Source organism: Pogona vitticeps, chromosome 5 (assembly GCF_051106095.1).
Source record: "Pogona vitticeps strain Pit_001003342236 chromosome 5, PviZW2.1, whole genome shotgun sequence".
Classification (NCBI taxonomy): domain Eukaryota; kingdom Metazoa; phylum Chordata; class Lepidosauria; order Squamata; family Agamidae; genus Pogona; species Pogona vitticeps.
The window spans coordinates 177,965,305-177,987,759 of NC_135787.1; the positions used below are offsets into that span (position 1 = coordinate 177,965,305).

Genomic DNA, 22,455 nt, shown 5'->3' on the forward strand with positions numbered 1-22,455 from the left:
GGGGGGGAGTGCAGATCCTCCGTTGATGGGACATCCAGATAAGCTCCTGCATGAAAGGGTCTCTGGTCTTGACTTCTCCTTCTCCTTTGGCTGTTTCTCTTTCTCAGATTTACTATTGCAGCAGAACACATTCCCAGCTGGCCCAGTTTGTGCATGAGGTTCAGAAGAGCCCTTTTGGCAAGGAGACACGGCTGGTGTCCTTGGGGTCTAGACAGGTAAGCACACACCTCTTGTATTCCTTGATGGACCTGGCTTGTTACTGAAATTTCCCACGGGGCAGAACAAGACATGAGACTATAGCGCAGGAGTTCCCAAATGTGCGCTGTGGCACCTGAGGGTGCTGCCAAACTCAGCGAGGGGCACTGTGGAACCTCTCTCTGTCTTTTCGCTGAGTCTGCTGCCCCGGATGCTGCTTTTCTGGCTCCTTCGCACTCCTTCAGTTCCATATATGTCCCATTTACTGTATTTTTCCATTATAAGATGCTGTTGCTTAGTTGTTAAGTCGTGTCTGATTCTTTGTGTCCCCATGGACCAGAGCACGCCAGGCCCTCCTGTCTTCCACTGCCTCCTGGAAGGGGAGGTATAAGATGCTACTTTTTCTTAAAATCATTACACTAAAAATTGAAGGGTGTCTTTTACATGAAAGTACGTTGAAGAGAGAACAAAATGGCCCATACCTTGCCTGTGTAAACAGGCTTCCTTCAATCACGAGGCTTAGCTTCCTACAGTCAGGAGACTTAGCTTCCTCCAATCACAAGCCTTATGGAACTGACGTCAGCTGATGCTGAACAAGCCAATTGGAACACACCTCGTTGGCGGTGGAGCCTGTAGGCTCAAATTCAACAGGGACTCGTAACGTCCAAGCGTTCTGAGCCCAGAGGTTGAATACTCAAAGCTAAGTTAAGATTTCTTAATTTATGGGTTAGAAAAGTATGTATGGGGTGACCTATAAACGGAGGCGTCTTATAAGCAGAAAAATACGGTAACTTACATTGCACAAGGTGTCTTGCAATCAAATGTAACACAATGTAAGTTAAATGGTGCATACATTTAACTTATAATAATGACAATCATGGTAATAATAACAGCAACAATAGCAGTAATAATATCACCTACACATTTTAAGGATTGACCCCTAATGCTGAGAAATCAGAAGTGCAATATATTAATAACAATAACAAACCAGCAACAATGAAACAGTACTAATAACCACTGCCTGCTTCTGCCTGCCAATCTCTCTCAGAACCTTTGTGTGAATGAAGAGGTACGGACCCTGGGAGCTGTCCAGATCATCAATGATCGCTGCATGGAGATGCAGAAGAATAAGCATGGTACAGTACGGGAGTTGAGTTTCATAGCTAGTTGCCAGGGATAGCAGTTTAAATGGTGTGGGTGCACAGTCGTAAAAGCTTTGCACATTCCAGTGACAGTTGCTCTATTATTTTTGTAAACAGCGACTGGCGAGTATGGAGACCTGTAAAAACACGTTGCAATGTAAACTCACATTCAGGGTACCAGCCAGCCCCCTCTTCTAGAGTGGACCATTCCATTTTCCTTCCCTTGTCTGACTTTCTCTTCAAGCCACAGTCAACCTATGTCTATTGATTATGCTCTTTCCTCATTGGGCTGTTTTTAACTCTTTAGGGCTTTGTCCTGAAGTTTTTCGTACACATTTGGATTTGCATAAATCTTTGAATTTGCATAATCCATGCTGGTGCCTTCGTAACATATGGCTGTTGCCATTTTGGCTATGTAAAGATGCATGTCCAGAAAGTTAGTCTACTATTAAAATATAACTATGACTGAATATACACTGTGTTTTCTTGAAGGAGTTCACTTTGGTGTACATGTCTCACCTGTTCCATTTATCCTAAGAACAACCCTTTAAGGTAGGCTAGGTTGAGTGATAGGTTCAGGGTCACCCCGTGAATTTCACAGCAAGAAGAGATTTGAACTTTATCTTCCTGATTCAAGTCCAGTACAATGGAGGCTTGGTAACAGCTTAAATCACACATTTTAAAGAAATGTACACTAGAACTAAAAAGTTCTTCTGTTGATGGAGACTCTCTGCAAGCTGGCCAGGAAAAATAAGGAATATTGTATTTCAGACTGAGTAAAGTATTTTGACAATTGCTCCTATCCATGCAAATCTTGCAGGGCTCTTAAAATAATTTGCTGAAGATTCAGTTTATGTTCATCTGCAGCTGGATGAATGTGAGGAACAGAAGCTTCTCTAGCAATGACAAGGAAATTACCAAACGCTCTGTCCAAAGAAAAAGGAAAGAGTCCTGCTTGCTATTCTCCCCCCCCCCCATGTTCTTGCTGTTTTTACTGGATTTTAAAATTATTCATCTTTTGATGTCTTTATTTAGGCTTTACATTGGATCTTGCATCGTTGGCTGCTTCTAATACTTATTAGAAAGGGAAATATAAATAAATATTGTTTTGTTTATCTTCTTTTCCAGCAACTATCTTAAATTAGATTGGAGGACAGACCTGTCATCTGTTACCCATTATACAAGGGCAACCATTCCCAGTTTGGGTCCCTGGACATGTTTTAGCCAACAACTTCCATTATCCCTGTCTGTGCAGTCATGGGGTTTCTAGTCCACACAATGTGGAAGCAATCAAGATCAGTTGTGCTGTAATCTAGGAAGTGCCACATTTACATACCCCACCAATTAGTTAGTTACTTATGTATCGTCAAGTCAGAATTGACTTAGAGCGACCTGAATAGGATATTTAAGAAGTGGTTTTACTAACTCCACTCACTCAGTGAGTTCCCATGCTCAAGTGGGGATTTTATCTCTGGTCTCCAAAGTCCTTGTCCATCACTCTATCCACTATACTACACTGGGGTCCCCCCCTTTCCGACCACACTTCTAGGTTAATATTAGCCCCATGTTCTATTTGACTCCCATTGTTTTTCTTTTCTACTTCTTATCTCCAGAGAATAAGAGTACAGGAGAGGAGACAGAGGGGAAGAAGAAGAAGAAGCAGCGTGTGAGTCGAATGGTGTGTCCATTTTACTCCTATGAGAATATGCAGTTTCTTCGGGATGAGGTTCTGGCCGAGGTGAAAGATATAGAGCAGTTGGTGACTCTGGGCAAGGAAATGAAGGCCTGCCCATATTATGGAAGCCGACATGCTATACCAGCTGCTCAGGTGAGTTTTCTGAAGGGCACTTTGTCAAGTTAAAACATCTTCCTCAGAGCCCTATAGAACTTTATAGAGCTCTAGGGAAAAAAAATCAGAAGCCTGTGTTCATCACAGCTGGCATTTATCCCAGAAAAAGGGTCCATTCCAGAATGAAATCAATCACTTCCATTCATATCAAATTCATCTGGGCATCAAGGTATGAATCATTTCATTTTTGCAATGATTCCAGGCAATATCAGCTTGCCTAATTCTAAGGCTTTATTCATCTACGTTGCTTCTGCTTTCCAGGTGCGCAAAAAGTCCTTCAGAGTTGTTGAAAACATCCAGAAGTCTTACGGCTGTGGAAAACTGTAGGAACAAATGCTTTAAAATATATATGAAAACTAAACTTAAGTTGCAGGCAAATATTTCAAATAAGTCAGAATTTAATCCAAAATCAGGGACATAAAAAGTACAATAAAATACCAAAAATAATGTTTTCATTACATTCTAAAAATCCATGAGTACACTCAAAAAGCAGAGTACATGTCTAAAATGCATAATTTAAAAGTAAAAAGCACTGTAGTTTTAAGTAATCTTTAGCCTTTAAGCATATTATAACACAGAAAATTACTGTAAGTGCTCACCCAGCCAGGTTTGAATCTATAGAGGAGAATCCATGTTGTCCTTTTTTGCTGTTGTTCCTACATGATGCTTGATGTTTCTTGCTATCTGTGTTCCATTGTTGTGTTTGTCTTCTGCATCCCTATACTGTATATATTTCTCTTAGATATCTACATTTCCCTTTAGCCATAAACAAGTGACTTTTGCTAGTGTAATAACTTGTAGAGACTAAATACACAGTTAGAAAATTTATCATGGGAATTTTTACTGCGTTTACACTTTCTGTAAATCAAAAGTGTTATTATTTTGACTAACACTTGCTAGGCCAGTGGGTTACACTGGATGTAAATCACTGGAATTGTGAAACAGAGGTAGAGCAAGTCACAGGATCAGCAAACACTACCCACTGTTTGCTATGTCTGCAAATGCCACTCTCTCATGTCAACATGTTGCAAAGTTCTGCATAATGCCAACCAATTATTTCAATACCCTTTCAATCCTCTTCTTTGTTTAGGGTTTTTATCCTTTGCAAACACATTAAGCTGTCAGGCATGAGATGCTTTTGCAAGGCAGTCTTATTGTACAGTAGTGACCTTGCTTCCAGACCAGGGCTGCATTTTCTACATGCACCCCTTAATCATTTTAGCATCCTATATATTCAAAATTTCACATCCTTTCTTAAAGAGATGTGAGCCTCAGATTTGGAAAGGAATTCCCAGCTTCTTTTTTGATTTCTTTCCTAAACAAAATATATAAAAATGGTTGCTCTGTGAACAAGCAGAAAAATAAGCGTTGTACGTGACAATTTAGAGCTCAGTGTCTCCAGAACAAAGAGCTGTAAATTTCCTTGGGGTGGGTTCGAAGAGAACACAGGTTTAAAGTCAAGCATGCAAACTTGGGGTATGAGCATTGATGTCTTCATTCTCTTCTTGTTCTGTCATATCAGTGACTGAATATCTTTGTGGTTGTACTGAACTTAGATGCAGCTGCTCTAAATAAGGATGTCATGCTGCATCCAAATGACTCTTCTAGGTTTTTCAGTCAATAATTTCTTCTTCTTCCTGTGCTGCCTTTCTCTGTTTATTTTACCTTGAAGAAGTCCTGCTTCTTTTTTCTCCATATGTAGTCAACGTATTACAGCTATTTGCATTTTGTGAACTTTATGATTTCTTGGCCGTTATTTATTTATTTTGGTACTTTAACACTAGTTACCCTCTACCACAAAATTCTTAACATCCTGTATTTAAATGCCACATTTAAAATGCTTCTGTCTTTTTTATAGTACGCTGCGGCCCAAATCCTCTTGCATGGTTACACTGCTGTAACACAAACAGCGTTGCTTTGGAAAGTAAATTGCCTTTTGTTAAGAAATCAGTGTAGCCATTATCAGTTGCATACAGAGTTGTGTGACTCAGCATGCAACTGATCATGTCTACAGTGATTTCTTAACTTGGGGCAATTTGCCTTCAAAAGTTATGCTAGTAGTGGAGCTGCGCAAGCGGAATCTAGAAACTCTCATCCATTAGAATTACTGAATTAACAAGGGGAAAGTTTCAGTAAGTGCGAAGAGCAGATTTTAATAATGGTAAATTGATTCTAGAACACATTGGATTGTTTTTTTTTAAAGCTGCTTTGGGCGGGTGTATTACTGTAATAGGGGAAAATTGGAGGTGTCCACATTTGCATTTCATGCTGCATGGGAATAATTCTAAGTGTTGTTGTCCATAGAAGCAAATCTGCACACCCTTAGGTAAAAAACATTAAATGGACTCTTTTCTTAGTGAGTAGTTGTACTTTGAACACTTTTTCAGAATTATCCTTTTAGGGACAAATGTCTGGTCAGTTAAGACATTCTGAATTTTTTGACAGGTCTCAGTCAAATCCTGATGATTCAGAATTGTCTTTCTGGAAGAGAAAGGTCTACCCAACTGGCTACAGCTTCCTTTCCTTTGTGCCTTTGTTGGGACCGTTCCCCACATTTTAAGGATTTGCTACACACCCTTAACACAACAGGAGTTGAAACCGCTTCTGGCTTTTCATGCATATACACAGGGGTATGATGTACATGTTTATATACCTAGTTTCTCCCCATTTCCTTGAGCGCACCTCAGAAACCAAAACATATTTTGCTTTGCCTCAGAAATCTGTTCTGTGGCTGGTAACACAAGAGGGACAGAAGTTCCTTGTAGCTAAGACCTGTGTCCATCCTGCAGCTGGTGGTGTTGCCGTACCAAATGCTCTTGCATGAAGCTACCAGAAATGCATCTGGGATCAAGCTGAAGGATCAAGTTGTGATAATTGATGAAGCCCATAATCTGATTGATACCATCACCTGCCTCTACAGTGCTCAGGTTAGCGGGTCCCAGGTGAGTCAGACTTTTCTCTGATACCTGTTGTTTATGTTCTCCTCTGGAGATGTCAGATTTCCACATTTTCTGGCAAGCCCCATTTAGTGCTGGGATTTTCATAGAGGATTAGGTTGCTCAAGCTATTCATGACTACTTATCATGGCGATAGACTGTTGCCAGCATCAGAGTCAGTATATTTCAGTATAGGCATAAGAAGGGGGTACCCTTGCACTCATGTCCTGACTTTGAGCTTCCAGTTGGAACATCTGGATGATCATAATGGGAACAGAATTCTTTTCTAGATCTGATCCAGCAACGCCGTCCTGATGTTCTTATGTTTTATTTCCATTATAGCTGTGCTGTGCCCATTCCCAGCTGTCGCAGTACATGGAGCGATACAGGTAAGGTTATTCACAGCTTGAGTTTGGGGTTTGCCTTATAAGCTACGGCTTGCAATGTTTGAATGCAGTGGCAATCTGCAGTTTCTTGGCAACCAGGTTAAGGAAGCATCTAATCTTTTCCCACTGCATGTGTAGGAAGGGAAAGAAGGTACAGCACGTGTGTCCAGGAGGTTACTCATCCTTATAAGAGAAAAATCACAGTTTGCTGTTAAGTATTAGATGAATCCAGGGATTTCATGATTGAGATAACATTTGCATTGTAGGCTTCCTTGTTAATGGATCATCATTAGAAATGGGGATATTCCTATATAAATACAAATACCACAGTGCAGCTGGACTTAATGAGGACCCGGCCCCTGGGCTGGATGGTCCACTCATATGTCTGGTGGTGGCGGAGGCCCCACTCATCCTTCTAATCACACCTGGAGTGCCTCCCTCTTCCCACTCAGCTGGCCACTCCAGGCAGGGGGAGGGAGAATGAGTCTCTCTGCATGGCTGCCAAGTGGCCAGCAGAGCAGGAAGAGAGTGGCGCTCTGGGCGTGGTTGGAAGGATGAGCGGGGCCACCACTGCCACCAGACGTGTGAGTGGACGTTCTGGACCCTATCCAGCTGTGCAGGGATAGTCGTATATCTTGGGTCATCATCTTAATCGCTATGGTATGCCTCTTATAGGATAAATAGATTGCTGGTGCTACAACTTCCCCTTGAGTAATGATGGAATGTACCAGGAGTATTTGGATATATATGCCTTTTTTTTCACTACCAGTGGTATAACTGTTGCCATAAAACCTAGGAGATGCACTCTGGAGCCCACCTTAGTTCTGTTCTATCGGGAACATTACCAATTAATGCAACACTTGATCTGTGTCCTAGGAAACGCCTGAAAGCCAAGAACCTGATGTACATTAAACAGATTCTGTTTTTACTGGAGAGGTTTGTGGCTGTTCTTGGAGGTAAGAAGAGAGTTCAAGTCTATCGAATTTCACTTGGCTGTGAACTAGTACTAACCATTTTCATCGCTGCCCAGCAGAATCCCGTACATATTAGCCATAAAGCTAAATTACATTGTCATATGTGGTAGTTTCTCCTGAACCTATGGGCTTCAGGGACATCGACCATTCTGGAAGTCTTAGCCTTGCCTTGTGTGTAAGGGAAACCAAAGGACTTCAGAATAATGGCGGGGTGCGTGTGGGGAACAGAGGCTGGGGTCCTGATTTCTTTAGCATTGCTTCTCCCATTTTGCAAAGCCATTTCTTGTTTGATTGCTGCCATCTTCAACTTCTCCCTCAGACCATCCTCAGTTTCCATTTTGTCATCTTGACAGGATAGATTTGGGGGGGAAGTATATAGCAAATAGAGGATGTTGCTCATGTTTTTCCTTAGTTGTGTCCTTCTCCCTTGAAGATATGCCATATAATGAAATTATAACTTCCTTATAATTACATTAGCTTTCAGTATTTACTGAACTTGTTACCAGCTTAACGTAATCAAATTTCAAATGGGTTGCTGAATTTGTTTTAAATGTTATGTACAAATGCAATAAACTGTTAAATTAGGAAGCAAACTGGAATCTGCATTTAGTGAAGCAGAAACTTTAGCTACGATAAAGAACATTTCCCTCTAAGGAACAGCCTCAGAGAGAAAGCAGGAGGCCAGTAATTACAGGGTAGCCCCCGCTGAGCAGCTACTGACTGGCTGTATGTTTATAGCACCACTCAGAAATAACTCCACTTTTACTGAGCTGTACTCTCTGGTACAGGTTATCTCCAACCCTTTTGACTTGCTGGAATTGTTTGGAATTTCCAAACATTTTTGAATGTTGTGGGTGCATTTTCAGAATGTTTGCTATGATGCTAAGGCTTGCCTATTCATAATATCTGAAGGATACCTGAAGGACCGCCTCCTTCCATGTGAACCTACTTGGCAGTTAAGATCTAGCCAGGGGGCCCTTTTGAAAGAGCCGTCCCTCAAGGAGGTAAGAGGGACGGCTTGTAGACAAAGGGCCTTTTCGGCAGCTGCCCCCAGACTATGGAATGCCCTCCCGACTGAAATCCATCTGGTGCCGATGTTGATGACTTGTGGGCGCCAGGTCAAAACCTTCTGTTCCAGAAGGCTTTTATTTGAAATAACATCAACTGTGGGTCCTGATGGCAATTTTAATTGTATTTTAATCATTTTATCTTTTATTGTATTTTAATTGAATTTTAATTGTTGTAAGCTGCCCAGAAACCTTTGGGTAGAGTGGGCAGCATATAAGTTAAACAGACAGACAGACAGACAGACAGACAGACAGACAGTCACTGCCATGGCAGTCAGGGCCAATCACAAGCCCCAGATGAGACTGAAAGAAAAGCCATCATGCCCAAGAACTATGGAGGAGGGAAAAGTGGCCTCCCAAACATTAGGCCACGTTGTGGCACCCGGGCTTTTCACTTCTGCTACCCATTCACAGGAGGCAAATTGAGGAGGCTCCAAGATTATGTGGCTGACAAGTGTGAGTACAAAGCAGAAGTGGGATCTGAGTCTCCAAATGCCAGATCACATACTTGCCCCTATAAAGTACATTACACAAATGCTTGTTTAAATGAAGACAATTCTACCCCCACCCTAAAATGAAGCAAAGTGTATGCACACAGAGGCAAAAAATACATCACCCCAAAACCAGCAGCCCAAGCAGCTAACAATATACAGACCCTCCAGAGCCCAATCGCACCCCTCACTTGCTGTCGCCTCCCCTAACCCCTTCCATTTGTGTAATTAGCTGGGCAGATTCCAAAATCAAGTTCTGGACAGGAGCCGTAACTGCTTATTTTGTAAGAATGAGCATGCAACTGGAAATACACGGAGTATGAGAGGCTGGTGCTTCCCATTGTACACCACCAGCTCATTTTTTTTCAAAATAAATTAAAGTAAAAATCAGACAAGAACAACAGCTTAATGGGTGTGGGAAGTAGGTTTCCAGGCATACTGGTTGCCCATGAGCACCAGTCAGGGCTCTGGGTTTTGGTAGACTCTTGGTTGTTTTGTTAGAATTATTCTGAAAAAAGTAGCTTTGGTTCAGCCTAGCTGGCTTTCCAATTACTTCTTGTTCTGCTCTTGATTGCATTCTACAGGAAATGTGAACCAAAACCCAAATACTCAGAACGTCCCAGAAGTAGGTAGGTTACATCTGTGATTGCAGCCTGTGTGTAAAATGAACTGGACATTTGGGTGGTGGGTGGGTGGGTGGGTGGGATGCCTCACTTGGAATAAGATATATGTCTCTGTATTTATGTGATTATAATTCATTCATTCATTCATTCATTTCTTTTTTAGGTGTACAGCTGAAATCTATCAATGACTTTCTCTTCCAGTGTCAGATTGACAATATCAACCTCTTCAAAGTAAGGAATGGCTTGGCTTGCTCCAAAGTTTAACAATAATAATGCTGTGTTATCATAATTTGATGGTTCAAGGTTTTCTAGGTAGAGAATACTCACACGTGGTTGACCATTTTCTTCTTCTGGGTTTACCTGGGACTGTGCTGCTTGCCCAAGGGTCTACTCACAGGAGGCACAATGGGGAATCAAACTCCCAACTTCTGGTTCAAGACTAGATACCTACACTCCTGTGCTATACAGCCAGATCTCATACTAATGTTTCGAAGTGAGCTAATAAAACCTGCTTGTGGAATGAGTGCTTGTGTTCCAGTAGTGTTCCTTTTCTCCCTACCAGGTGATACTTGATTTGTGATTTGTTTTCTCCCCCTTTTACTCTGTTGAACGATTAAGATCCTAACAGTGTTATCCTGGGGTCTTTAATTTTAGGCAAGGGTGGGCAACTTGGTGCCTTCCACATGTTGTTGGTCTACGACTCCCAATGGCCCAAAGTACTAGGACTAGTGGTGATGGGAGTTGTAGTCCAGAGTAGCTGGAAGTCATCAAGTTATCTACCATGCTCAAAAAATCAACAATGCTACCTTTCCTGAATGAAAAGTTCTGCGTGTTTCAATCATGGTGATCATAAATAAATTTATCTATTTGACTTTTATAGTGCCTATCTGGCTGGCAGGGCCACTTTGTGTGGTTAAATACTTGTAGGTCTTCATGTTTCCTAGACTTAAAGCCCACCAATCCAGCAGCATGACTCCCCGTTTTAAAATTTTACTTTCCCTTCCCTTTTATCTTAATTTTAGAGATGGGTTCTCTTTGTTTGTTTGATATCTGTCCTTTCTGCTAGTTGTTAACAGACACATCCTTTCTCTGTTATGGCAACCTAGGAATTCCAAGAAGTCTTACCATGAACATCCCTGTTCAGGTCTTGCAGACTTATACCAGTAAGGTGCTTTCATTGGAGGGAAGCATTCATAATTATCCTTCCCCAATGAAGGGGTCCATTCCATCCTACTGCCCCAAATTGCCTCGGCCTCATTTTGCATTCTGTATATGTTAAACCAAGTCTTACGTTCAAATGGCAGAAAGATAATTTGAGTCATCTTTCTCGTTCCCACCTTTCTGAACAAATTATGGATGGACATGACAGATCAATATTTCATCTCTGTATGTGTCATGGGTGTGTATTACTGCTTAGCAATAGCCCAGGGCTTCCTGCTCTCATGGTGGAACAGAGGAGGAATCCATACACACTGGGCCCATCCTTTCCTTGCCCAGATCATAGACGGGAGGCATGTGATGTGAAATCAATTCTAGGCTGGACTCTGCCCCAGTGGAATCCAGTCTTTCTTCTATGACCATCTTTCTTCCTGCTGTCACCCAAATCAATATTCCTTGCCTATGGCTCCCTCCCCTTCTTTCTTAGTCAGCCATGTGCATGGTGATTGCAAAACAATAACTCTTAAAAATAAGCACCATCCTTGGAATTGGGTGACCTCCGGTCCTCTGCGAGAGTAAGGAATGCAATGTGGTTTTTGCAGTCAACCAGAGAGGTCTGGAAGATGGGGTTAAATGAACAGGCAGAGTAAGAACCTTTCCTTGTGTGTTCTCTCACTTTCTTCCAGGTTCAGCGCTACTGTGAAAAAAGCCTCATCAGCAGGAAGGTATTGTTGCTTCGGTCTTTTATCTGTCCCAGTGTTTTCCAACCTTTCTGGAGTCATTACCCCACCCTTTATAATAGACCCCTTTTTATAATAACAAATGGTGACCCCCGCTACACTTGCAAAAACTAAAATAAAATCATTTTAATGGAGTAAAGAAAAATTAAAATAGATTTTGTCAGAATATAATTCTAACTTAATATGTTTAATATGGTGTGTGTGTGTAAATCAGCCTCTACCAGATAAAAATTTGAGATTTAAAAAAATGGCAATACCCTTTGAGATTAATTTACTTCTTGGGAATGTGGAAAGGACCCTTCTTTCATGTCTCCCCCTCAAAAAAAGTCCCCTCAGTGAAGAGCCCCCCTTTCTCCTCAAACCCAAGTAAACATCTCCCACGTGCCCCTTGTAATCCCCCAGTTCTCCTTCCTCACCCTTTTGCCCCCTTGCTTTATTTCCCCATGGCTCAGGGAGGGCCTGGAGGCCTCTCCCTACCCAGGTCCCCTCTCCATTGTGCTGCCATCACTATGCCCAGAAGAGCAAGAAACTCTGGTAGAGCAAATGGCGTGTCTGCTACAGCAGCAAAAGCTTTAATTCCTGTGGTCTCCTTGTGTGGCTGTGTTCCTGGCATGCACCGTGCACTTACCTCATTCAGGCCTCTTTGAGCGAGGCGAACACTCAGGTCCAAAGGGTTGACATCAGTCCTCCAAAGATGGATGCGGAGGAAAAAGAGAGAAACATGTAGGAATGATGCACATCCATGAAAGAAAAACCCACCAAAAGGGGTACAGAAATGACTAATAACTCCAGGTTGCCTGCCATTCCAATGCAGATTAAATGTATCTATGGACCAAGAGGATTAAAATAAAACAAACTGGTGTGTACCATATTTAGCATAATAAATATAAAAATAATTGCAACTAAAAATAATTGTGGCAATCCTCCAGAAGACATCTTGCAACCCCACCCCAGGTTGGTAACCCCTGATCTAGCATAAGGTGTATCTACTCCATGGGGTGGGCAAAGATCTCATCCATGCCTTGATTTCTTTTCCCAAAGCTCCTCTGCTGGACAGTTCCACTTTCAAGTTCATTTCAGTAGTGTTTGGGATTAGAAACCTCTCCTGCTTTGTTGAAAAGGAAGTCTGTGATACTTAAGAACACTTCTGCAGAATACCTTTCTTAAATGAAATACTTTCTTGGGCTCCATGATCACTACAGATGGTGACAGCAGCCCCAAAATTAAAAGACGCCTGCTTCTTGGGAGGAAAGCAATGACAAACCTCGACAGCATCTTAAAAAGCAGAGACATCACCTTGCCAACAAAAGTCCAAATAGTCAAAGCTATGGTTTTTCCTGTAGTGATGTATGGAAGTGAGAGCTAGACCATAAAGAAAGCTGACCGCCGAAGAATTGATGCTTTTGAATTGTGGTGCTGGAGGAGACTCTTGAGAGTCCCCTGGACTGCAAGGAGAACAAACCTAACAAACCTGCCCTCATCCATGATGTAATTCTGGATGAGGGGGCTGACCTGGCGTGCATTACTGAGACCTGGGTGGGAGAGGAAGGTAGTGTCCCCCTCTCCCAGCTGTGTCCTCCTGGGTACTCAGTCCAGCACCAGTGTCGCTCAGAGGGTCGGGGAGGGGGAGTTGCTATAGTCTATAGGAGTTCTATCTCCTTGACCAGGCTTCCTATCCCTTTGAGAGGAGGTCTTGAGGGCCTGTATTGTGTGTTGGGCTCACGAGACAGATTAGGGATTCTGTTGGTGTACCGCCCACCCTGCTGCGTACCAACAGTCTCCCTACCTGAGCTGACGGAGGCAGTCTCAGACCTGGTGTTGAGGACTCCCAGGCTGCTGGTGCTGGGGGACCTCAACATCCATGCTGAGGCTGCCTTGACTGGGGCGGCTCAGGACTTCATGGCCGCCATGACAACCATGGGGCTGTCTCAATGTGTCATCGGCCCGACACATGAGAAGGGCCACACCTTGGACCTGGTTTTCACAACGGGACTGGAAGGTGGTGGTTTGGATGTGGAGGGGCTGGTTGTGACCCCATTGTCATGGTCAGACCACTTCCTGGTCAAATTCAGTCTATTAGCTTCTTCTTCCCTCTGCAAGGGTGGGGGATCGATTAAGATGATCCGCCCCCGGAGACTAATGGATCCGGATGGTTTCCTGAATGCTCTGGGGGAGTATCCGTCTGATATGGTTGGCGCTCCTGTCGAAGCTCAGGTCACCCTATGGAATAGGGAAATGACCCGGGCGGTTGACACGATTGCGCCTAAGCGCCCTCTCCCTGCTCGCCGAGCCCAGACAGCTCCCTGGTATACTTCTGAACTGCGGGCGATGAAGCAAGAGGGGAGACGGCTAGAGCGCAGGTGGAGGAAGTCCCGCTGGGAATCTGATCGAACACGACTTAGAGCCCATTATCGGGCCTATTTCGTGGCAATACGGCTGGCGAAACGGCAATATTTCTCCAGCCGTATTGCTTCCTCAGAATGTCGTCCAGCAGAGCTGTTTCGGGTGGTCCGGGATCTTCTTCAACCGGGAAACCCGGTGGAGGTCCCGGACTGCTCATCAGCTCGCTGTGATGAGTTTGCTATTCATTTTGAGGAAAAAATCGCTCAGATTCGCAGTGGGCTGGACTCCACTGTTACTGCAAAATCGGAAGATGTGTCCAGTGTGCCGTGCTTAGGTCAAACTTTAATGGATGAGTTTCAATTGTTGAGACCCGAGGATGTGGACAGGGTGCTTGGATCTGTCCGTTCTACCACCACGCCGCTCGACCCTTGCCCATCTTGGCTAATTGGAAGATCTGCCAGGGGGGTTCGCACTTGGGTCCAGGAGGCCGTGAACGCCTCTCTGAGAGAGGGAGTGGTCCCTACCGCCTTGAAAGAGGCGGTAATTCGACCACTCCTTAAAAAGCCTAACCTGGACCCAAGGCTGGTGGTCAACTACCGACCAGTGGCGAACCTCCCTTATTTGGGCAAGGTGTTGGAGCGGGTTGTGGCCGGGCAACTCCAGGCGCTGCTGGATGAAACGGATTTTCTGGATCCATTTCAATCGGGTTTCAGGCCGGGTTTTGGTACAGAGACAGCCTTGGTCGCCCTGTATGATGACCTTTGCCGGGAGAGAGACAGGGGGAGTGTGACCCTGTTGATACTCCTGGACCTCTCAGCAGCTTTCGACACCATCGACCATGGTGTCCTTCTGGATAGGCTGGCTGGGTTAGGAGTTGGGGGCACTGTTTTACGGTGGTTCCGCTCCTTCCTAGCTGACCGTATCCAGAGGGTGGTGCTGGGGGACAGTTGCTCTGCCCCATGGCATTTATGTCATGGGGTTCCTCAGGGCTCGATACTGTCCCCCATGCTGTTTAACATCTACATGAAACCGCTGGGAGAGGTCATCAGAAGGTTTGGGCTGAGGAGTCAGCAATATGCTGACGACACTCAGCTCTACCTCTCGTTTTCCGCCAATCCAGGTGAGGCGGTTTCTGTGCTGAACTCGTGTCTGGACCTGATAATGGACTGGATGAGGGTTAATAAATTGAAACTCAATCCAGACAAGACGGAAGTGCTGTTAGTGGGTGCTTCGCCGGACAGGTTGGAGGGCCACTTCCCTGTCCTGAATGGGGTTACACTCCCCCTAAGGGACAGGGTCCGCAGCTTGGGGGTGCTCCTGGACCCCAGTCTAACACTGGAAGCCCAGGTGGACTCGGTGGCCAGGGGCGCCTTCCTCCAGCTGCGGAAACTATACCAGCTACGGCCCTACCTGGACGAGCGGAGTCTCATGACAGTTACACATGCACTGGTAACATCTCGTATTGATTATTGCAATGCGCTCTACGTGGGGCTGCCTTTGAAGACGGTCCGGCGACTGCAACTGGTCCAGAATCGAGCTGCGCGGCTGGTGAGTGGTGGGGCCGCCAGAGAGCACATCAAGCCGATTCTGTATAATTTACACTGGTTACCAGTTGCTGTCCGGGCCCAATTCAAAGTGCTTGTTTTGACATATAAAGCCGTAAACGGCTTGGGCCCTGGATACTTGAAGGACCGCCTCCTTCCATATGAGCCTACCAGGCTGTTAAGATCTAGCCAGGGGGCCCTTTTGAAAGAGCCATCCCTCAAGGAGGTAAGAGGGATGGCTTGTAGACAAAGGGCCTTCTCGGCAGCTGCCCCCAGACTATGGAATGCCCTCCCGACTGAGATTCGTCTGGCGCCGACACTGATGACATTTCGGCGCCAGGTCAAAACCTTCCTGTTCCAGAAGGCTTTTAATTGAAATAACATTAACTGTGGGTCTTAATGATGGCAATTTTAATTGTATTTTTAATTGTATTTTAATTGTATTTTAACTGTATTTTAATCATTTTATTTTATTGCATTGAATTTTAATTGTTGTAAGCCGCCCAGAGACCTTTGGGTAGAGTGGGCGGCATATAAATTAAATAAATAAATAAATAAATAAATTCTGAAGGAAATTAAGCCTGAGTGCTCACTGGAAGGACAGATCCTGAAGCTGAAGCTCCAATACTTTGGCCATCTCATGAGAAGAGAAGACTCCCTGGAAAAGACACTTATGTTGGGAAAGTGTGAAGGCAAGAGGAGAAAGTGTGGTGAGATGGTTGGACAGTGTCATCGAAGCTACCAACATGAATTTGACCCAACTCTGGGAGGCAGTGGACAACAGGAGGGCCTGGTGTGCTCTGGTCCATGGGGTCATGAAGAGTCGGAGACGACTTAACTACTAAACAACAACATGATTCTGTTCACTGCCATCCCCACCCCCACTTTTGTGCTATGCCTTTTTCTTTATTCAGCAGTGGTTAGGCCTCCCCTAAGGTACTGTGTCCAGTTCTGGACACAACACTTGGAGAAGGATTCAGACAAACAGGGGTGAGTTCAGAGGAGGGCAACAAGGATGATCAGGGGACTGGAAGCCAAGCCCTGTGAGGAAAGACGGAATGAACTGGGCATGTTTAGCCTTAAGAGAAGAAGACTGAGAGGTGATAGGATAGCACTTTTCACATACTTGAAAGGTAGTCATACAGAGGAGGGGCAGGGATCTGTTCTCAATCATCTTGGAGTGCAGGGCATGTGATAATGGGATCAGGCTACAGAGAGCCAGATTTCTGCTGAATATCAGGGGAAACCTGCCAACTGTTAGAGCAGTATGGCAATGGAACCAATTACCTCAGGAGGTGGTGAGTGCTCCCAACACTGGAGGCATTGAAGAGAAAATTGGAAAACCATCTGTCAGATCTGCTGTGATTTGGATTCCTGCATTGAGCAGGGGGTTGGACGTATAGGCCCCTTCCAGCTCCATTATTTTATGATTCTATCTGTCTGCCTGTCTAAAAAAAATCTAGTCTCTGAGAACCTTTTGATGCTGACTTGAAAGTCTGAAAATAGCCTTGATGTTTTGGCAAAATCATCGTTTAGAACCCATCCGTTATCTGTGAAAGTGTTTAATCTAAATTCCGGGTTGTTTTCTTCTCTGAACCACCCTGGCCCTGATGTTTCTGTAAAAGAACAGCAGACCTTTTTAAGTTGTCAGATTGTCTAAATGTAGATGCTGTGCTGACTTTGAAGATAGAATTCGGGTATGAGAAAGATCCATGAGCAGAAAAATCTAAGGGGTACTTGATGCTTTTTCTGATCTCTCTCTCTCTCCCTTTCATCAGCTGTTTGGATTTGTGGAGAAATACGGGGCATCTGGAGCTTTGAAAACAAGCAAAGAAGATCTAAAGATGGCCGGCCTACAGAATTTCCTTGAGACCTTGAACAAGAAGCAAGGGAAGGAGGGTGAGTTTGGCTGTAAATTGGTCTTTAGTACAATTACAGAGAGGAAAGATCCAAGGGATGAAAGAATAGTTGCCAAGACAGCAACTTCTTAAATGTGTAAGAACTCCATTCTGTTTGGCGCATCTCTATTCGTATATGTGTTTGCTGCCTTTTCATTTCAGTGCAAGCACCAGAAATGCATGTATTGCTTTGCAATACATGTGGTCTGGAGTTCATGTGCGACACTGAATCTGTGTATGTAAGATGATATTCTTTTTCTCCCAGGGAAACAGTTGTTTACTCTAGAGATGGGGGTATTTGTATAGAAATATCTCCACACAGGTGGAAATAACGAGGGTCTGGCCCCACGGGGCCAGACTGTCCACTCACAATTTTGCCACTGCTGCTGGCTCTGCACAGGCTTCCTATCCCTCCGTTTTCCACAATCGACTACCCAGTCCTGGCAGGAGGCGGGATGACAAGCCTCTCTGCTAGGTCGGAGAGTGGTTAATCCATTGCGGAGAACAGCGTGATAGGAAGCCTCCGCAGAGCTGGCGGCAGCGGTGTAATCATGAGTGGATAGTCATGAGTGGACATGGGGCTGATCCCTTGTTATTTCCACCTGCGCAGGGATATTTGTATTCATGTACGAATACAAATACCCCCATATCTAGTTTATTCCTGCTGTCTTTTGAAAGCAAGTGAAAAAAATCAGTTTAGTAGGAAATTCAGCTCAATTATTTTCCTTGAAATAATATGCTTTTGATGAATTATTGGGCATTTTTACACACAAGACTTAAATAAGAATTCCCTTTTAAATATATCTATGGGTGACAGTAAGTATTCTATGAATAAGAAGTACGCATATAAAGAATGTTTCATGTTTGGTTGATGTAGGCTTTCTTGACTTGATGAGACATTTTGATAGGTAGTTTTTGAACTACAGGAGGATCCCTGTATCTGTGGGAATCAGTACCTGCAGTTTCACTTATCTGTGCTATGAAAATATTAAAAGAAAAAAATCCAGGGAAAAATATTTTCTCATGTATTACCAGAACTGGCCATTAGAGGAAGCCAGAGACCGTGCGACAAATTCTTTTTGTTGAAGAATACATAGGATGGTCTCTGTCATTGTTCAGTTCTGGCAATTCATGTGAATTTTTTTTATTTCTGGCTTTTTTTCTTTTACCATAGCATTTGGTATTATCCATGGCTTTCAGCATCTGCAAGAACTTGGAAATCAATTCTCCATGGATAAGTAGGTTCTACTGTATTTGAGATTGTTTGCCCGCAAGCAAGAGAAAGATAAGGTCTGTTACTTTTTCTTATCAGGATCCCTTTCATTTTTTTATAGCCTTGGTAAAACAAGTGGTGTCCATAGTTAGAGTTGTTAGAAGAGGTAGCCGTGTTGGTCTGTGATAGCCTATCAGGCCAAAAACAAAAGGAAAATAAAAAACAACAACAAAGAAGACCAAAACATTGTGGCACCTTAAGTACTACTATATTTTAATGTGTTCATGGACAAGTCTGCTCTTATGTCTGAGGAAGTGCACTTGTCCGTGAAAGCTTACATTGAAATATAGTAGCTAATCTTTAAGGTGTCACAATATTTTTTTTGGCTTCTTTGTTTTTTATTTTTATTTTGTTTTTGGCTTGATGTGCAAAACGATTGTCCCACCCCTTGAGGAACAAAGCTTACACACAGTGCCACAAGCACAGGACAACTGGCTGCTTGTATATGAAGAAGCAAGCAACCCTCTTGAGTGCAACTGCTTGTTTTGCTATACAGTGGTACCTCGCAAGACAACGACCCCGCTAAATGACGAATCCACATAACTATGACTTTTTATGTTGTAAGCCGCCTAGAGTGGTCGAAATGACTAGATAGGTAGGGTATAAATACAATAAATAAATAAATGAATAAAAAAATTTGCGATCGCTATAGCAATTCGCAAAACAGTCATTCCAGTGGGGGATTTTCGCTGGATGTTGATTAGGTCTGTTCTTCGTGAACCGTTTGTTTGCAAGACGATGCTTTTTACAACTGATTGTTGGCTCCACAAAATGGCTGCCCTGTGTTTTCCGGACCCATGCTTCACAGGGCAGCCATTTATACAGCTGATCAGCGCTCACAAAATGGCTTCCCTATGGGCGATCTTCGCTGGACGATGAGATATTTTCCCCATTGGAACGCATTAAATGGGTTTCAATGCATTCCAATGGGGAAACGGTTTTTGCCTGACGACGATTTCGCTAAACAGCGATTTCAGTGGGATGAATTATCATCGTCATGCGGGGCACCACTATATTTGCTCAAAAATGACATTCATTCTGTGTTGAAAGCTCTACAAAATACCTCAGCCTCTTCTGGTATGAAGAGAAAAATTTTGCAGTTTGCATCCTCACGTGAGGATGAGACAAGCAAGAGTTCTTTTCTTTTTTCTTTTCTTTTCTGTTTTTGGACTACAACTCTCAGAATTTGCCAAGAATTTTTCACTCAGCTGTACCTCCCATTCAAAAAAGAAAGTTGCTGCACTGCTTCCTGGGAGTGGTAGTTTTGGGGAGGAGCCTGCTATAGGGCCTAAAAGGTAGTGAGACTCCTAATCCTTCTGTTTTTGAACACGTAGATCCTGGTACAGGTGAATGAAAAATAAGTGTGAGTCAGTGGGCTGGAACTCTCAGAATTCTGGCTGGGGAATTCTTGGAGAATTCTGGAAGCTGAGTAGCACATTCCTTGTAAAAATTTACATGACTCATAAGAACACAAGAATTTACATTTATGTGAACATTGATCAGACAATATGAATTTAAAAATAGGCTTTTAAACATGTTGCCTTCTTGTTTGTGGAACAATTGAAAAGTGTGGAGACTAAGTTCCTCAATATCTGATCTGCAGGCACTCCACAGAGCTCCCCTGAAGATGCTGAAGACAGTCAGCCCAAAATGGCATCTCCTCTGATGCACATTGAGGGGTTCCTGGCTGCGCTCACAAATGCCAACCAAGATGGAAGAGTTATCCTCACGAGGCAAGGTACTTTGTATTTGAATAAAATAGCCCCCATATCCACGGGATCAGTATCCACGGTTTTACTTATCCATGGTCTGAAAGTATTAAAAATATTAAAAGAAAAGGATCCAGAAAATAATATTTTCACATGTATTACCATAACAGGCTAACAGATGGTGTCAGAGACCATGTTATGAATACTGTAGTTCTTAGTGAAGAATACATAGCATGGCTTCTTGTGCCGTCTAATGGCCTGTTCAGGTAATGCATGTGCAAATAATTATTGTTTTTTTCTACTTTTTGCATGCTGAATATATAGTGTTCACCAATATCCATGGTTTTCAGTATCCACGGGGGCAGAGAGCCAATCCCCAGTGAATATTGGCATCCTACTGTATTTATTTTTGGCACCTCCTGAGTGGGGAAATTGAGCTGGTGATTTATCAGATTTGCCCACTTATAGTCTAAGAAAATGAAGCTAGAGAACAGGTGCTGGCCAGTACGTCTTTCAACAGATGAGCTGTTGAACCAAATTTGCAACCTCTTTTGAGTGTATATGTGTGTGTTTCCTGACCTTTTTTTACTCAAAGCCATGCAAAAATGCATAGAAATCATTGACTTGGAGCAAGCAGTGGAATGGTAAGAAGAGTTCTGCTCCTCACTGCTAGTAAAATGTTACTTTACCACCTTTTCTAATGTGTTGATCCCTCCCTTTTCCAGGCACTTTAGGTCTGAGCAGCCTCAAGTTTCTTCTCTTGAATCCAGCAGTGCATTTCGCTAAAGTATTGAAAGAGTGCCGGGCAGTGATCATTGCTGGGGGTACCATGCAACCGGTAAGATGTAGTGTTGAGTTCTCCAAGCTGTTGTTGTGGCCGCTGCTTCTAAATTGGCACTGGAATTTGGTAGAGGAAGCAAGAGGCTTGTGCCTGCAATAGTAAAATGTCCTAAAAGGTTAGGAGGTTTTCGGTGTTGCCTACAGAATTTGGAGCAGGGGACATGTGGTACTGTGTATTCATTTTTGTTGCTTCATGTTTGGGATGGAGAATAAGATTTAAATCTAACCAGAGTTTTATATTACAGTACCTGAAAAATATACCTTTGTTATACAGCAGGATCTCCTTATCTGCTGGATCAGCATCTGCGGATTCATTTATCCACTACCTGAAAATATTAAATAAAAAAAAAACCCACAGAAACTGGGTATTCTCCATTCCTGTCATTCATATCTTTATCACCTGTTTTTTTTAAGTACTGTAGTAAGAGTGCAGTAAGACTGCAGAATCTGTAGGGGATTGGTTCTAAGCTCTTTGTTGCTGTTGTTGTTGAGTTGTTAAGTCGTGTCCAACTCTTTGTGATCCCATGGACCAGAACACGCCAGGCCCTCCTCTTTTCCACGGCCTCCTGGAGTTTGGTCAAATTCATGTTGGTAGCTATGATGACACTGTCCAACCATCTCGTCCTCTGTTGTCCCCTTCTCTTGCCTTCACTCTTTGCCAACATCAGGGTCTAAGCTCCTAGCAAATGCTATATATAGCATTGTATATGGCTTCCTCTAGTGGCTAGTTCTAATAAATACACTGTGGGTATGTGTGTATTTATGATATGTATAGCATTCTCTACTTCCATATTATATTATATCCACAGGGAGGGGCTTAGAATTGATGCCCATGGATACCACAGTCTTACTATCCTCTCATTACTTAAAAAAAAAGGTGACAAGGATGCAAGTGACAGGAATGGAGAATATCCATTCAAATCACAAATAATATTGGATGTCTCCTCACCATCACCAGTGAGCAGGCCTCCTCTGTGCACAATGGCTTCCAACAAGATTAAGTTGGCTGAGTCTCCTTTTAAACAAGATGTTTCCTCAAGTGTTCAGCTTGTTCTGCTATCTCCACCCACTCCCTTTATTTATTTATTTTTAATTAAGAAGGCAAATTTGATTGGCCTTCAGCAGTGTGCTGTTTGCCCTATTTCTTCAGGCTGCCTGCAGTTTTTGACAAGCCCAAGAACTTGATTCTGTGTGTGTGTGATCTTAAGGTAGTGATCTCTTCAGGAAAATCAGGATTTCAGTAACCCCATGATGGCAGGACCCCATGTGGGCCCTAGCTGATGGCAG

At 43.4% G+C, this 22,455-nt stretch overlaps 1 protein-coding gene across 4 annotated transcripts in view; it reads left to right on the forward strand.

Annotated features, from left to right (window-relative positions):
- DDX11 (DEAD/H-box helicase 11) overlaps nucleotides 1-22,455 on the forward strand; it is a 52,638-nt gene that overhangs the window by 8,993 nt on the left and 21,190 nt on the right. For 3 of the 4 annotated variants that reach the window (XM_020789058.3, XM_072999888.2, XM_078376283.1), the window contains exons 7-18: nucleotides 108-215; nucleotides 1,244-1,331; nucleotides 2,951-3,165; nucleotides 5,976-6,128; nucleotides 6,465-6,511; nucleotides 7,385-7,464; nucleotides 9,625-9,669; nucleotides 9,827-9,894; nucleotides 11,508-11,546; nucleotides 17,227-17,347; nucleotides 20,223-20,357; nucleotides 21,054-21,166. In XM_020789058.3, the coding sequence (XP_020644717.3) occupies nucleotides 108-215; nucleotides 1,244-1,331; nucleotides 2,951-3,165; nucleotides 5,976-6,128; nucleotides 6,465-6,511; nucleotides 7,385-7,464; nucleotides 9,625-9,669; nucleotides 9,827-9,894; nucleotides 11,508-11,546; nucleotides 17,227-17,347; nucleotides 20,223-20,357; nucleotides 21,054-21,166 (1,212 nt within the window). The remainder of the gene's footprint in view (nucleotides 1-107; nucleotides 216-1,243; nucleotides 1,332-2,950; nucleotides 3,166-5,975; nucleotides 6,129-6,464; nucleotides 6,512-7,384; nucleotides 7,465-9,624; nucleotides 9,670-9,826; nucleotides 9,895-11,507; nucleotides 11,547-17,226; nucleotides 17,348-20,222; nucleotides 20,358-21,053; nucleotides 21,167-22,455) is intronic. The other variant, XM_072999891.2, reaches the window with a different exon arrangement.